The sequence below is a fragment of the Nematolebias whitei genome, chromosome 2, assembly GCF_014905685.2.
Source record: "Nematolebias whitei isolate Nwh7 chromosome 2, NemWhi1, whole genome shotgun sequence".
In the NCBI taxonomy this organism is placed as follows: domain Eukaryota; kingdom Metazoa; phylum Chordata; class Actinopteri; order Cyprinodontiformes; family Rivulidae; genus Nematolebias; species Nematolebias whitei.
Genome location: NC_056499.1, coordinates 57,033,988 through 57,050,607, shown reverse-complemented (window position 1 = coordinate 57,050,607; position 16,620 = coordinate 57,033,988). Strand labels below are relative to the sequence as shown.

General features: G+C 40.7%; 1 protein-coding gene across 1 annotated transcript in view; it reads right to left on the bottom strand.

Moving 5' to 3' along the window:
• Nucleotides 1-277: 277 nt before the first annotated feature.
• The window catches only part of LOC119424952 (liprin-alpha-1), a 229,419-nt gene continuing 213,076 nt past the window's right edge, over nucleotides 278-16,620 (bottom strand). The window contains exons 25-29 of the mRNA XM_037692477.1: nucleotides 12,710-12,885; nucleotides 8,561-8,629; nucleotides 8,265-8,433; nucleotides 8,059-8,123; nucleotides 278-347 (exon numbers count right to left, since the gene is read on the bottom strand). Of these exons, the coding sequence (XP_037548405.1) occupies nucleotides 8,068-8,123; nucleotides 8,265-8,433; nucleotides 8,561-8,629; nucleotides 12,710-12,885 (470 nt within the window). The 3' untranslated portion in view covers nucleotides 278-347; nucleotides 8,059-8,067. The remainder of the gene's footprint in view (nucleotides 348-8,058; nucleotides 8,124-8,264; nucleotides 8,434-8,560; nucleotides 8,630-12,709; nucleotides 12,886-16,620) is intronic.

Sequence of the window (16,620 nt, the reverse complement as noted above, 5' to 3'; positions counted from 1 at the left end):
AGAAATATAAAAAAGATTAGATAAAATATTTGTTGGTAGAAATACACAAGCAGTGAGTTTCTTAAATCTGAGCTTCAAACTGAGAAGAATGTGATTTTAAAAACTTGGTTGATTACAGGGACTGAGGCCAAAAGCGGTTATAGCAATTTAAAATATCAATTAAAAGTCCCACAGTTTACATAAATATCATAAAAACTAGATCATTGCAATATTCCTCTGTGGATACTGAGACATGGGAGTAAATTCTGTCCTTCAGAGTCCGCTCAGTTCATCATCCTGGTTTTGAATGCAGGGAACTGCCCTTCATCCTCTGACCGGCGGTCACCTATAGAAATAATGAGGATAAACTGAGAAGGGAGGAAAGACACCAACGGGCATGAGAAGGATGGAGGAGAGAAACAGGGAGGAGCGAGAGGAAAAAGAAGAGAGACGTAAAACATGCGTTTCCAAAGCAAAAACCATGGGTACACAGTCCTGCAGTGGACTGGTGGGAGTCCTGGTCTGTTTGGGAGCTGTTTGACACACGGTGAACTGAGGCCAATGATTCTGATCTGATGAAAGAGCCAGAACTCCCATCACTACTGCAGGGAAACATCTGTACGGAGCTCTACTGCAGGGAAACATCTGTACGGAGCTCTGCAAGTGTGAAAGGCAAAAACAGTCTAGTTTTAAAGAGTGCTCTTCAAACTCGGTGCACAAACGTTACACTTAAGAGGCTGCATTCGCTGAAGAAGTGCAGAGATATTGCACAATCATCAGAAGTCAAATTTTGGCTGGAGGATGACCCTCAGCTACTTCTGCACTCACCTTTAGCTCAGAACATTATGGAATGACAGCATTACAGTGGTTTTTGTGTTGCTCCAGCTCGTTACCTCACTGGCCTGTGACTGTTGGTGATTAGTTGGAGAGTCAGAGCAATATGCTGATGTTCCCCATCGCTAAATGATTTGAACAGTGAATGTTTGTAGTTTTTTGATGAGTGTTTTTCTGAACTGGAACTAAACAGGGAATGCAAATAAACCTTAACATTTTGGTGCAAGATATTCAAGAGGGTAGGAGGGACACTGTTGAGAAGAACAGGATGGGCTTTTTTTTTGTCAGAGTCGGTGTATGAATGACCGATCCTGGCCAGCAGAGGGAGCAATTTCATCCACCACCAGGTGTAGAGGTGGAGCCAGAGGGTGGTTAATGGTTGCACATACATATACAGGTGCTGGTCATAAAATTAGAATTGAATGAAAAAGTTGATTTATTTCAGTAATTCCATTCAAAATGTGAAACTTGTATATTATATTCATTCATTACACACAGACTGATATATTTCAAATGTTTATTTCTTTTAATGTTGATGATTATAACTGACAACTAATTAAACCCCAAATTCAGTATCTCAGAAAATTTGAATATTGTGAAAAGGTTCAATATTGAAGACACCTGGTGTCACACTCTGATCAGCTAATTAACTCAAAACACCTGCAAAGTCCTTTAAATGGTCTCAGTCTAGTTCTGTAGCTGCACAATCATGGGGAAGACTGCTGACTTGACAGATGTCCAAAAGACAACCATTGACGCCTTGCACAAGGAGGACAAGACACAAAAGGTCATTGCTACAGAGGCTGGCTGTTCACAGAGCTCTGTGTCCAAGCACATTAATAGAGAGACGAAGGGAAGGAAACGATGTGGTAGATTAAAGTGTTCAAGCAACAGGGATAACTGCACCCTGGAGAGGATGTTGAAACAAAACCCATTCCAAAATGTGGGGGAGATTCACAAAGAGTGGACTGCAGCTGAAGTCAGTGCTTCAAGAACCACCATGCAGAGACATATGCAAGACATGGATTTCAGCTGTTGCATTCAATGCGTCAAGCCACTCTTGAACAAGAGTCAGCGTCAGAAGTGTCTCGCCTGGAACTGCTGCTGAGTGGTCCAAAGTTATGTTCTTTGATGAAAGTAAGGTTTGCATTTCCTTTGAAAATCAAGGTCCCAGAGTCTGGAGGAAGAGAGCAGAGGCACAGAATCCACGTTGCTTGAGGTCCAGTGTCAAGTTTCCACAGTCATTGATGGTTTGGGGCCATGTCATCTGCTAGTGTTGGTCCACTGTGTTTTCTGAGGTTCAAGGTCAACACAGTCGTCTATCAGGAAGTTTTAGAGACTTCATGCTTCCTGCTGCTGAACAACTTTATGGAGATGCAGATTTCATTTCCCAACAGGACTTGGCACCTGCACACAGTGCCAAAGCTACCAGTACCTGGTTTAAGGACCATGGTATCCCTGTTTTTAATTGGCCAGCAAACAGGCCTGACATTAACTTCATAGAAAATCTGAGATATTGTGAAGAGGAATATGTGATACTCCAGACCCATATATATATATATATATATATATATACAAACCGGATTCCAAAAAAGATGGGACACTAAACAAATTATGAATAAAAACTGAATGCAATGATGTGGCGATGGCAAATGTCAATATTTTATTCGTAATATAACATAGATGACAGATCAAAAGTTTAATCTGAGTGAATGTAACATGTTAAAGGAAAAATATGTTGATGCAAAATTTCACAGTGTCAACAAATCCCAAAAAAGTTGGGACAAGTAGCAATAAGTGGCTGGAAAAAGGAAATTGAGCATATAACGAACAGCTGGAAGACCAATTAACACTAATTAGGTCAATTGACAACATGATTGGGTATAAAAAGAGCTTCTCAGAGTGTCAGTGTCTCTCAGAAGCCAAGATGGCAAGAGGATCACCAATTCCACCATTGTTGCACAGAAAGATAGTGTAACAATACCAGAATGGTGTTACCCAGAGTAAAATAGCAAAGACTTTTAAGTTATCATCATCAAAAGATTCAGAGAATCTGGAACATTCGCTGTGTGTAAGGGTCAAGGCTGTAAAACTCTACTGGATGCTCGTGATCTCCGGGTCCTTAAACGTCACTGCACCTCAAACAGGAATGCCACTGTCAAGGAAATAACAGAATGGGCTCAGGAATACTTCCAGAAAGCATTGTCAGTGAACACAATCCACCGTGCCATCTGCCGTTGCCAGCTGAAACTCTACAGTGCAAAGAGGAAGCCATTTCTAAGCAAGCTCCACAAGCTCAGACGTTTGCACTGGGCCAGGGGTCATTTAAAATGGAGTGTGGAAAAATGGAAGACTGTTCTGTGGTCAGATGAGTCACGATTTGAAGTTCTTTATGGAACACTGGGACGCCATGTCATCCAGACCAGAGAGGACAAGGATAGCCCAAGTTGTTATCAATGCTCCGTTCAGAAGCCTGCATCACTGATGGTATGGGGTTGCATGAACGCTTGTGGCATGGGCAGCTTGCATGTCTGGAAAGGCACCATTAATGCAGAGAACTATGTTCAGGTTCTAGAACAACATATGCTCCCATCTAGACGTCATCTCTTTCAGGGAAGACCCTGCATTTTTCAACACGATAATGCCAGACCACATTCTGCAGCAATCACAACATCATGGCTACGTAGGAGAAGGATCCGGGTACTGAAATGGCCAGCCTGCAGTCCAGATCTTTCACCTATAGAGAACATTTGGCGCATCATAAAGAGGAAGGTGCGACAAAGAAGACCCAAGACGATTGAACGGTTAGAGGCCTGTATTAGACATGAATGGGGGAGCATTCCTATTTCTAAACTTGAGAAACTGGTCACCTCTGTCCCCAGACGTCTGTTGAGTGTTGTATGAAGGGTGGGATGCCACACAGTGGTAAAAATGGACTTGTCCCAACTTTTTTGGGATTTGTTGACGCCATGAAATTTGGAAACAACAGATTTTTCCCTTGAAATGATACATTCTCTCAGTTTAAACTTTTGATCTGTGATTTGTGTTCTATTCTGAATAAAATATTAGATGTTGGCACCTCCACATCATTGCATTCAGTTTTTATTCACAATTTGTTTAGTGTCCCAACTTTTTTGGAATCCGGTTTGTATTAAATTCCCCTTCTTCATCTCTGATTTGGCCTTTTCTTTTGTTTTTTTGCCAAGAGGCATTGATCTCTTCCTCCTGCCTTGATGCAATGACTGAAATGGTGAGAAATGAAGGAATTTGTCACGAGTGAATTAAACTCAGGTTCAGCGTGGCTGCGGGAAGGTCTGGAGATTTCCTGGTGGACTGGTCTGATGTGTGGGCTGCAGAGCCAGCGCTCCCTGTTATTTTATTTTTTAGATCTTTTTATTAACAACATATAAACACAGAACACCGATGAGGCCGCCAGCGCTAGTTTTTTTTCTTTTTCCCAACCTGTCAATCAATCCAGTAGGCGTGTCAGCAAATGACCAATCGGCGACCTCAATTTGTCCCGATGGTAAACGCCCCTTGTCTGTGAAGCTGCTCTGCAGCTGCTCAGGGTGTACGCTGGAGTACAAAGTCTGAACCCTTTGCGTACAGTACACATGAACGGACGGACGTGGGAGTATACTGGGGGCTTTAGACTGCTGGAGGACAAACTGACCACACTTTTCACTCTGCTACTGTCTTTACTTACTCTGCTCAACCTGTTTTGTATTTGTAATTATTTTTTCTATCCTAACGTGTTTTTATCTTTCAGGTACACCTGGACCTGCCATTCTGTGTTCGTCTTTCTCTCCTTCCTGTCCTCTCCAACCAGCCGGTCAAAGCAGATGGCCGCTTGTCCTGAACCTGGTTCTGCTGGAGGTTTCTTCCTGTTAAAGGGAGTTTTTCCTTTCCACTGTTGCCACTGTGCTTGCTCAGGATGGGAGACTGTGATGAAGTGAAGATTCAACGAGTCTGCTGCTTCTTTAGATAAGAGAACTTTACTAATTGGCTTTTCTATGTATGTGAATGTTTCTGTTAAGATCCCTGAGCCAATTTCTGCTGTGAATTGGTGTTATATAAATAAAATTAACTGAAATGAATTTTAATTTGTCCAAAGTACAGACTTTAAGCTACACACCAGTGTTTAAGTCTTTTTGATTGGAAAGTAAAACCAGAATTATGATCAATAATTCACGCCACATCTTTTTTGAAAATCATTGTCATATCTGATGTGGTTTAGAGCGAGGCTGCAGCAAAAACGGGCAGTCTCAGGGACAAAACACACCCATCACCCTCCACTTTCACATCCCACCCCCGCCAAACAAACAACACCCCCCGCCCCACCTCTTTTCTGATGGAGGCTTGAAGTTATTTGTCAAGCGCCAAAAAATCTACAGGAAGAAGAAAAAAGATGTGAAAGTTGAATGGAGTTTGGTATGATTAAGACAGTGAAAGAGTGAGTCATGAGGTTTGAGAGATTTGTGATATCGTGTTTGGGTTTTATAGTTAGGGTGAAGTTTAGTGTGTTTAGTCCGTTTTAGTGTGTTTCAGTCAAAACGATGAGATGATTTTTGAATGTGAGAAGGAGGAGCTACAGACCAAGAGGAGGACGGAACCGCCGAGTCAGAACCTCTCAGACAGAGGAGAGGATCATGAAGGAGAAAAACAGTCCGAGTCAGAGAGAGGACTGCTGATGAAGAGGGTGATCATGATTTGTTTGAGAAGAGAGGACTGAGCCCCACTAGGAGGTCTGACTGTGCAGAGGAGGGGATCCAGAACACTCTGACTGGGCCAACAGAACCAAGCATCAGTTCTGAGCTCTGGATAAGAGGATGTGTATGCTGACCCAAAGAGCGCACTAAAGGAGGAAAAGACACTTTTTAAAAATTACTGTAAAATAAATATTTTGTCAATTAAAGAATGTAGTGTAGAGTGTTTAAAAAAAACATCAAACGTTAAAATAAAAATTTAAATCTGATATTTTTATTTCAGGCTGACATCTCTAACAGACTGACTAGTTTTTTTTGTGGAACAAATATTTAAAACTAGTATTTTTAATCAGTTCAATAAGGTGGTTGATTTCCCCCTGAGGAACATGAGTAGTCATAAAGTTAAAGGTTACAACAATCTAATTCAGATGTTCACAATATGATGCTTTGGATGTTGATCAGATTTCATGATCTTATCTGCAGCTACAGAAAACAAAGTGACATTTTTGAGCTGCATGCATTCAGCTGGGACTGCTGCAAGATACAGAATAAAGATAAATCCATTGTGAAACAATTCTTTATTAGATTCTTGAAAATGTATGTATGTTATCCTGCTCTACAAATTGATTGACAGCTGCTGTTGATTATTACTTCATAACGCTTCATGTCTGTGATGATGGTTAGACATTTTCACCACACAGAACATCTGTGTTGATGTTGGAAATGACTCCAGCCTCCTACTCTGAGCATTATTGAGAAGGCTGACAAAAGTATTTCCAATTCCATCTCGTCTCTCCCTGATGGGGGACAAAAACAGGGAAGTTTTCAGTTTCAGTCTCACTGAATTCTGAGCATTTTAAACATGGAAGTATCTTCTGTCAAACTATTTTTTGCGTCACTATTTTTTAACTATTCTGTGTTTACACCCAGAGCTGTATAGAGCTGCTGTATAGTCGTATGTCTATGGCGCTGGTTACGCACACAGACGGGGTTCACGTGTGCAGCGCGTGTCGTCCAATGGCTTCAATTTATGAGCATAAAGTTGCTTGTGTTTGTCTGCAAGGAGAGAGGAGCGCAGCCTCCTCCTCTCAGCGTTAAAGTCAGCCTGTGGGTGTTAGAGCCTGAACGGCCTGATTCAACATCTCCATGACCGGACTCTGCTTCGCACCGAGGACGGAGCTGTGCCTGGGATGTCAGCTGGTAAGTTTACATTTGTTAACGTTACTGCAGCTTAATACGTGCATCGCAGTGAGTTAAACTAGGATCCATGTAACGCTAACTTTAAGATATTAGTGTGTAGCTTTATTTTATTTTAATAAAAATGTATGCAGTAGAGAAGGGAATGTCAAGAGAAAATTGGAAGACATCAAAGATGTGGCTGTGGTGGATGGGTAGACCACAGGACCAGTGTGGCACAAAGACCATTAAAAAAAGCTACACACTAATAACATCTTAACTTAAGATATTAGTGTGTAGCTTTTTTTATGGCTATCTATGTAGGTAACTAAAATCAGAAGCTAACTAAAGATTGACAGTAACAGATAAAGCTTAGCTTGTAAAAATGTGTTCATCCATCCAGTCAGCTGCTTAAACAGTTCACTAATGTTCACTGTTTATGTTCATGTTCTCCTCACAGGAGCCTCTGACCCTGATGTGAGGACAAAAGAAAAGTGAGGTGGGGGCACAGGACAGTCACAAACTTTGTTGTTAAAAGTTTGCTGCTTTTAACTAGAGTGGAGGCTGCATGGTGGAGGTAAGTTAAGCTACAAAGGATATTGTTGACCAGTTAAACCTTTATCTCTCAGCCTAGATAATGGTTTTTGAGCAATAAGAACACAACCATGTTATTGTTGACATTTTGTGTTCTCATGTCAATTAGGGAGATGATCAGAGCCCTAAACCCCAGAGAATCACAGAGAAGATTCAGGAAGAGACACAGAGGTACAGAAGTCTGCATCAACCCTAACCTCAGTGAATCCAGTGACCTGCTGGTGGAATGTGAGGGACAATATGTCAGTGTTATCAGACTTGTCAACCAGGGATCTGTGTGTGCAACAAGAAACATTCACACCCTCAGAGTGAACCTTTCTTACTGCTGGAGACACCATCAGCCAGAAGCGGGCTTGTTTGTGTCCAGAGAAAGCAGACATGTTGATTTTTCTGAAGAAAAACTGTGAAGTGAAAAGGTCCTCAGTGAACATTAGACACTGACATGTCACTGGTTTGAAACTGTTTTTTTGACCTGGAAATTATGTTTTCATGTAAGAAAAGTGCTTGGAATGAAAAAATACCAAAGTTAAAAAATAAAACTCAGGATTTGTACTGTAATGTGTAATGCCATTTTATTCTTGTTAAGAATTGATGTTATTCATAAAATTGGTACCAAAAAAGTGCTGTTCAGGAACCGACACCGAAGTGAAGGTACCGCTACCGGTACAGAATTTTTCTGAAAGGTACCCAGCCTGTGGCATTAGCAGGGCTCCGTACACATGCCTCTGTAGTAAGACATTTGGCTCACAGCTGATGTAAGTGATCTTACCGTTGTGTGTTAGCAAGAGTAGGTCCTGACTGTGGCAGTGTCCAGCCTCTGGACACACTGACTTCCTGTTTCCATGTTGGCAGAGATCACATGCAAACACATGCCGTTAGTTGCAGCACAGCCATTCAGAAATGATTAAGCAGCATGAAAGAAGCAAACGCAGTAAGAATAAAAAACATGCACCAAGGTGAGACACTCCTGCTTACCATCCATCGGGCTCCTCTTTGGCTGTGTGGGGGGGCACACCACACTGCTGCTTGTCACTCGAAAGTTGGCAGGTAGAGTATCTGATGCGCCCAACGACATCCCCCTCACATCTTTGGGTCGGAACTTCTTTCTCCACGAAGGCGCACGGCGAAAGTTTTTATCGTCATCCTGAAGGGAAAACGTTTCAAAATGTGAGACAGAGAAGATGCTAATTTCACATGTGCAACCTAACCCCCACCCCCTTACCCCCGCCAAGCCCCCACATGGATGCACACACAAAGTGCCAGTCTCTCACCTCTTCCATCTTCCTGTCTGTGCCAACGGCCAACAGACTGGAGTATTCACGCTCAAGAGTGGCTCTGGCCTGTGGAAACACCAGAAAACACCTTCAATACTCAAAAAGCTTTCTACAAGGACTGAGCAATCTAGCAAGTGTATTCAAGAGTTTGCACTTGTGCATGACAAAAATGACTTTTTCCCCCTTTCAGCTGCTCCCTTCTTCAGGGGCTGTCACAGCGAGTGAACTCGTAAGAGGATTTGACAATTATTATAAATAAACCCATTATCTAATGCTATCGACAAATGGTTACCGTAATAGTCGCTCTATAGAGTGCACCTGAATATAAACTGTGCACACTAGATTAAAAAATATATTGCACACATACAAGCCACGGGTGCTCATGTTGTAACATGAGTGGCAGCACAGCTACTGAGAGATGTGCAGCTCTTGTTGTAGATCAAGATTCAACCACCAGATGATGTTTTATAGACTTTATCTTCCTGTTCAACCTCACAGGTCGTCATGACAACTACCTCCTTCACTCATAGTTACTCTACTGAATGGCCTAACACAAACTAACACATGATGAACACAAACTAAGAAGAACAGACTAATCACTAAAAGAACAATGATAAACAGCTAACTGAAATTATTAACAATGAACATACATTTTACCCATAATCCCTCCCTGAGGTCAATTCAATTCAGTTTATTTATGAAGCACCAAATCACAACAAAGTTGTCTCAGGGCACTTTACAGGAACATTCACATAAAAGCCAGTTAGTAAAGTTCTCTATCTAAGGAATCCAGCAGACAAGATGAATCTTGGCTTCGTTGCAGTCTCCCATCCTGAGCAAGCACAGTGACAACAGTGGAAAGAAAAAACTCTCTTTTAATAATAATAATAATAATACATTTTATTTGTAGGTGCCTTTCTTGGCACTCAAGGTCACCTTATATTGTCAATGTCAATCATAAAAACAGACACAATATTATACACACAGTAAAAACAAGTAAAATAGAATTGAAATAAGACAATGCAGTTGTAATCACAGAGTGTAGGCTTCTTTAAACAGATGAGTTTTGAGTTGGACTTTGAAATGTGGCAGTGAGTCTGTATTACGAATATCAGGTGGGAGTGAGTTACAGAGCTGGGGAGCAGCGCAGCTGAATGATCTGCTCCCCATCGTAACAAGACGGGCAAGGGGAACAATGAGCTGAATAGAAGAAGAGGATCTGAGGGTGCGAGCGGGTGTAGCGATGTGAACAAGGTCCAAAAGGTATGGAGGAGCGAGGTGGTGGTCAGCTTTGAAGGTAAGGAGGAGTATTTTTGGGATGGGAACTTTTATGGGATGGGAAGCCAATGAAGTTGTTGTAAAACAGGTGTGATGTGATGGATTGATGGGGTCCGTGTAATGATAGGGGCAGCTGAATTTTGGACCAGTTGTAATTCATGGAGGGTTTTCTGAGGTAGGCCAAAAAGAAGAGAATTGCAATAATCTAAACGAGAGGTGACCAGACTGTGGACCAGATAACAGGAAGAAACCTCCAGCAGAACCAGGCTCAGGACAAGCGGCCCTCTGCTTTGACCGGCTGGTTGAGAGGACAGGAAGGAGACAGATAAACAGAATGTCAGGTCCAGATGTAGGTGCCCATGTATTCCTAGGTCGGCAAGACCTATGGGGTTCACTGTGTCTATGTGTTGAACAGGAAGATAAAGTCTATAAAACATCATCTGGTGGTTGATTCTTGATCTACAACAAGAGCTGCACATCTCTCAGTAGCTGTGCTGCCACTCCTGTTACAACATGAGCACCTGCAGCTTATACACAAGCACAGCTTATACAGTACATGTACTTTACTTTTTAGTGTATGCGACTTATATTCGGGTGCGCTCTTTAGACCAGCAATTACGACATACATTCATGTACAAACACAGATGTTGTTCAGTCAAGAAATAAAAAATAAAAAGGGGACAAGAAATCCAACAGTGTCATGGAAAAGTTTAATATTAACTAATGTAACATTCTTTCACACTAGAATATCGTTTTTGACAGAGAGATGATTTAAAGGCCGGGACAAACTTGAAGAAAATCGGCCCACATTTGGCTAGCCATTAGCCTAGCCTAGACGAAAGTTTCTGCCCTTTTTATCCAAACCATGTGCTCTACGACTGATGTCACGGCTCATAAGGTATTAAGTACAACTGTTAGACAGAAGATCAAATCATAACTATCACAGACTATCCCTTTAATGTGCCACTTTGCTTTTGTGTAGTAGACAATATTTGTTTAAGAAGGTGCCACTTTTTAAGTTATTTTGATGAAAATAGTGAGGGACTTGAAAACGTCCACTCTTTTGAAGGTGGATCACAGCTTGAAGTAATCTGCTTACACTCCCTGCTTCGTTATTTCCTCCATGTGTTCAGAGTCTTGTCCTGAGAGGACCTCTCTACAGAAATTCAGGTTTGAGGCTTCTACTTTTGTGTTCATCTTCAAACACGCTCATTCAAACAGGAAGTTCACAATCCAAGATGTTCTCTTTTTTATTTGGTCTAGTCTACAGTGAGTCTTTTTGAGTCACGTAATTGTTGATATGTGCTGCTGATTATCGATTCTGCTGATCTCATGCTGCTGTGTTCATTCGTACTCATCTGCTCACATTCACTCATGTTCATGCTGCTGTTGTTTGGCGCATTGTTTTTATACTATTAAGTGTTTAATGTTTTTCTTAGTTCATATCTTAGATCTTATTACAGTTATTCTTTACCATTTATACTTTTTTTGGATGCAACTGGAACCCTGTGAACACAATTTCGTTCCACCACATGTACCACAAATGGTGCGAACGACAAATAAAGAAACTTTGACTTATCTGGCAACCCGACTGATATCGAAAGTACAGCGTTTTTGTGTAAACCCGCTCATTTTTTGTTTAAAACATTGAAAAAACACTAACGTTTCCAGAGGTTGTTCTTGTGTAAATGGGGCCTTACAGCAGGTAGATCACTTTGACTTGGTCATTTTAAAAGGAGCTGCATGATGAAAAAGCGTGGACACCCCTGGATTGCATGGTTCTGATACTGAAATACAGTGTTTCATTACTGTCACCTAGAACTACACTAAAACTGATCCCGTGTGGTGACCATCAAATATATATTGTATTACCATGTAATGTATAAAATACTTTCTGATGATGTTATAACTATCATATCATTATATATGTTGTTTGTTGTTGTGGTTTCTTGGTTTAGTCGGGTTTTTTTTTTTTCTCTTTCCGCAGGTCTAGAGTCAGACTTTAATGATGTTGATTTGTGGTCTCTTTATCCCTCTCTCTCCTCTATTCCTATCTCCTTAAAAAAAAACAAAAAAAAACTGATCCTGTTTGGTGCAGCGTCAGAACACAGCTGCTAGTACTAGGGCTTTAACAAACTACTTGAGTAATTGACACATCGATTCCTAGGACATCTATCGAGAGTTTTAATTTCACGTCGAGTATTCGTGGTGACGTCATTACGTCGCCGTTACGTCATTGCGACACGTGATCCGCACCGGGCGCAGGTTACAAACTGGATTCCTCCCAGCAGACAGATGGAGCAGAGCAGGTCCAGTCTTGGCAAACAGGTAGAAATGCATCAATAGTCTGGAAATATTTCACTAAAGATGAATCTTCCGGTTCAACTACCGTAAGGAAACAGAAGATGAATCAACTTCCTGACTGTTTGGAGCTCGTTGTGAACCGGTGTTACACCATATTCTGTGACCATCGTATATTGTGACCGTAGGGGGCAGTGTTGCATGCACTGTTGCAGGTCACAGAATATGGTGTAACACCAGGTCCAATCGACTGAACCAGAACCAGCTTCCTCTGACCTTGTTTCACAAACAAAAATCAAAAAATATTAATCTCTAAACCTGTAAAAAACCTATAAACATATTAATCTCTAAAACTAAACCTAAAGCACCACAGCTGGCGGTGGTGCGGGGTGGTCGTCCGCCTCACTCTTTTTAGTTTCGTTTTTGACATGCTGCACGTTTTATTTATGTATTTATTTTTGTATCTTTAGATCCTATGACGTCATCAAGTACTCGAGTTCTACTCGAGTTTTATTATGTTAATGTCGAGTTTTAAAATTATTTAGTCGTTCAACCCCTAGCTGGTACCTGTGTGTTTTGTGTTGGGATCTGCAGCAGGAGTGCCAGGGTGTTGGGATCGAAGCTTTCATCCAAGGCAAGCAGTGCTCCATGAACACCGCTCTCATAAAGGTTGCTGCTGTACTCTTTGAGACCGATGGCCTGAATCCAACTGATCACATGTTCATTCGTCCATACCAGCACGTCTGAAAGGACAACAGTGACATGGCAATTGTATTTAAAAGCTCTCTTGGCATTTTGAAAAAGAAGACATCACATCATTTGTTCAGAGCCATAGTTCTTGTGGTACAGACCTTATAGTGGAACATAAGTTGTAAACTTTATTTTAAATTTAATTTTTTAATTTATTTTTACAAAAGTCGTTTGGCCCTTTTCCCAATGAATAAATTTGCACAGAGCCACAAAACCCACTTGAATACGGAAGAGAACATTTTTATTTAATTAAAAATAAAACTCCTATTTATTAGATTTCTTTTATAAAATAAAATACAATTCAATTCAGTTTATTTCTATAGCGCCAAATCACAACAAAGTTGTCTCAGGGCACTTTACAGGAACATTCACATAAAAGCCAATTAGTAAAGTTCTCTATCTAAGGAAGCAGCAGACAAGTTGAATCTTGGCTTCGTTGCAGTCTCCCATCCTGAGCAAGCACAGTGGAGACAGTGGAAAGAAAAACTCCCTTTTAACAGGAAGAAACCTCCAGCAGAACCAGACTCAGGACAAGCGGCCATCTGCTTTGGCCGGCTGGTTGAGAGGACAGGAAGGAGAGACAGACGAACACAGAGTGGTAGGTCCAGGTCCAGGTCCAGGTGTACCTGAAAGACAAAACCACATGTTAATGATAGAAAAAATAATTACAAATACAAAGCAGGTTGAGCAGAGTAAGTAAAGACAGTAGCAGAGTGAAAATTGTGGTCAGTTTGTCCTCCAGCAGTCTAAGCCTATAGCAGCATAACTAAGGGACAGCTCAGGAAACCCAAGCCGACCCTAACTATAGGATTTAGCAAAAAGGAAAGTCTTAAGTCTAGTTTTAAAACTGGACAATGTGTCAGCCTCACGGACAGAAACTGGAAGTTGGTTCCACAAGAGAGGAGCCTGATAACTGAAATATCTGCCTCCCATTCTGTTTTTGTAAATTCTAGGAACCACAAGTAAACCTGCAGTCTGAGAGCGAAGTGCTCTGTTAGGAAAATATGGAACAATAAGATCTGTAATATAAGATGGAGCTAGGTTGGTGAGAGCTTTGTAGGTTAGAAGTAAGATTTTGAATTCTATTCTGGATTTGACAGGGAGCCAATGGAGAGAAGCTAAAACTGGAGAAATATGATCTCTCCCAGTAACTCCAGTTAAGACTCTGGCAGCAGCATTTTGGATCAACTGAAGACGTTTTAAAGAAGTATTTGGACACCCAGATAATAAACCATTGCAATAGTCTAGTCTAGACATGACAAATGCATGGACCAGTTTTTCTGCATCATTTTTAGATCAGATGTTTCTAATGTTAGTGATATTACGCAGGTGGAAGAAGGAGGTTCTAGTAACGTTTTTAATGTGGGGGATAAAAGACATGTCCTGATCAAAAATAACACCAAGATTTTTAACATTAGAGCTGGAGGACAGATTAATGCATCTAAGGAGGGAGAAAGACTGAAAAATTCATTCCTAAGGTGCTCAGGTCCAAAAACCAAAACCTCCGTTTTGTCTGTGTTCAACAGGAGAAAATTAAGGGTCATCCAGGTTTTTATGTCTTTAAGACATGCTTGTAGTCTAAGTAGCTGATTTGATTCATTGGGTTTAATGGACAAATATAATTGTGTGTCATCAGCATAACAATGAAAATTTATCCCATGCTGTTTAATAACTTTACATAATCTGTCCGTGAGGCTGACACATCATCCAGTTTTAAAACTAGGCTTAAGACTTTCCTTTTTGATAAATCCTATAGTTAGGGTCGGCTTGGGTTTCCTGAGCTGTCCCTTAGTTATGCTGCTATAGGCTTAGACTGCTGGAGGACAAACTGACCACAATTTTCACTCTGCTACTGTCTTTACTTACTCTGCTCAACCTGTTTTGTATTTGTAATTATTTTTTCTATCCTTAACATGTGTTTTTTTTCTTTCAGATACACCTGGACCTATACCTGGACCTACCATTCTGTGTTCGTCTGTCTCTCCTTCCTGTCCTCTCAAACCAGCCGGTCAAAGCAGATGGCCACTTGTCCTGAGCCTGGTTCTGCTGGAGGTTTCTTCCTTTTAAAAAAGGGAGTTTTTCTTTCCACTGTTGCCACTGTGCTTGCTCAGGATGGGAAACTGCAATGAAGCCAAGATTCAACTTGTCTGCTGGATTCCTTAGATAGAGAACTTTACTAATTGGCTTTTATGTGAATGTTCCTGTAAAGTGCCCTGAGACAACTTTGTTGTGATTTGGTGCTATATAAACTGAACTGAATTGAAAAATGGAAGCACATATAAGGTAAAGACTACTGGTCCAAGTACTGAGCCCTGAGGAACTCCATGACTAAATTGTGGTGTATGAAGAAGATTCATTATTTACAAAAGTTCATGCTCAATAATCCAGGTATAAATTATAACTGGATTATTGAGCATGAACTTAGCTGTTTTTAACCACTTTGGCATGACTGTCTCAGAGGAGCTGACGGTGGAGAGGGAGGGCCCCAGAGAGGGCAGGCCCCGGACGCCATTTTAGCACCAGCAACTCTTTTCTTTCTTAGTATGGAGTATGCCGTTCGTGGGAATCAGTTTTGTTTGGTGGCTTCTCAGATTGAGGAAGTCCTTTGGATGAAGGGCGAAACGTCTGAGTATAAAAACAGAAACAATGCAGATGACCTGACTGAACATTGTTGGAGTCAAAATTTACATTTACAAACTGGAATCTATCAGATAGATATGATTTAAACCATTTTAGAGCTGTTCCTGTAATCCCAATATCATATTCAAGCCTCGGTAGTAAAATATTGTGATCAACTGTATCAAATGCAGCACTGAGGTCTAACAGGACCAGTATAGACACAAGTCCATTGTCTGAGGCCATGAGAATATCATTAGTGACTTTCACTAGTGCTGTTTCTGTGCTATGATGAGCTCTGAAAACTTACCAAAATTCTTCAAACTAAGGGTACACCGATAAATCGGCTGTCCAATTTGTTGGCCCTGATTTCCTTAGTTTTGGGAGATCGGCCGATACATTACAAAACGATTTTGCAGATTCTTTGTATTTTTAACAACAATTGTCTAAACATCATTTATATTTCAGAGCACTACCTCATGGCCAGTTAAAACAAGTTTGTATCCTTTCTAAGATATTGTTCAAGGGTATGTTTTTCAATAAAATAAGAGTGGAAAATTGAAGGTGCACTGTGACCTTATAACACCTAACAGTTACTCTTACAAAAAAAATAAAATAAAATAAAAAATCGATATCGGCCAAAATCGGCATCGGCAAGTCAGGCTAGAGATCGATGATCGGTCAGACAACTACAATCGGTGCACCCCTACTTCAAACAGATTATTTATTTGTAGATGTTCAAGCAACTGACCTGCAACTATTTTCTCTGCAATCTTTGAGATGAAAGTTAGATTAGATATAGGTCTAAAAGTGGCCAGGATTCAAGTTAAGTCAAGTTGTGTTTATTTGTCATATGCAAGGTTAACACAATGAAATGCTTAGGATGAGAAGAACCGATTTGACTCACTAAAAAAAAAATCAAAGAACAAACCAACAAGAAATACTAAAAGCATGCAATAAGGGTACACCAAAAAAAAGTACCAATAAGTGATAAAGTATTTGTATTTACAATGTCCTAAAGAGAGAGTGAACAACAACATGGTAAAATATAATGGTGAAGCAGGATGAATTTGAATGAATAAGTATTTCAAGGTAGTAATATAAGCTAAAAT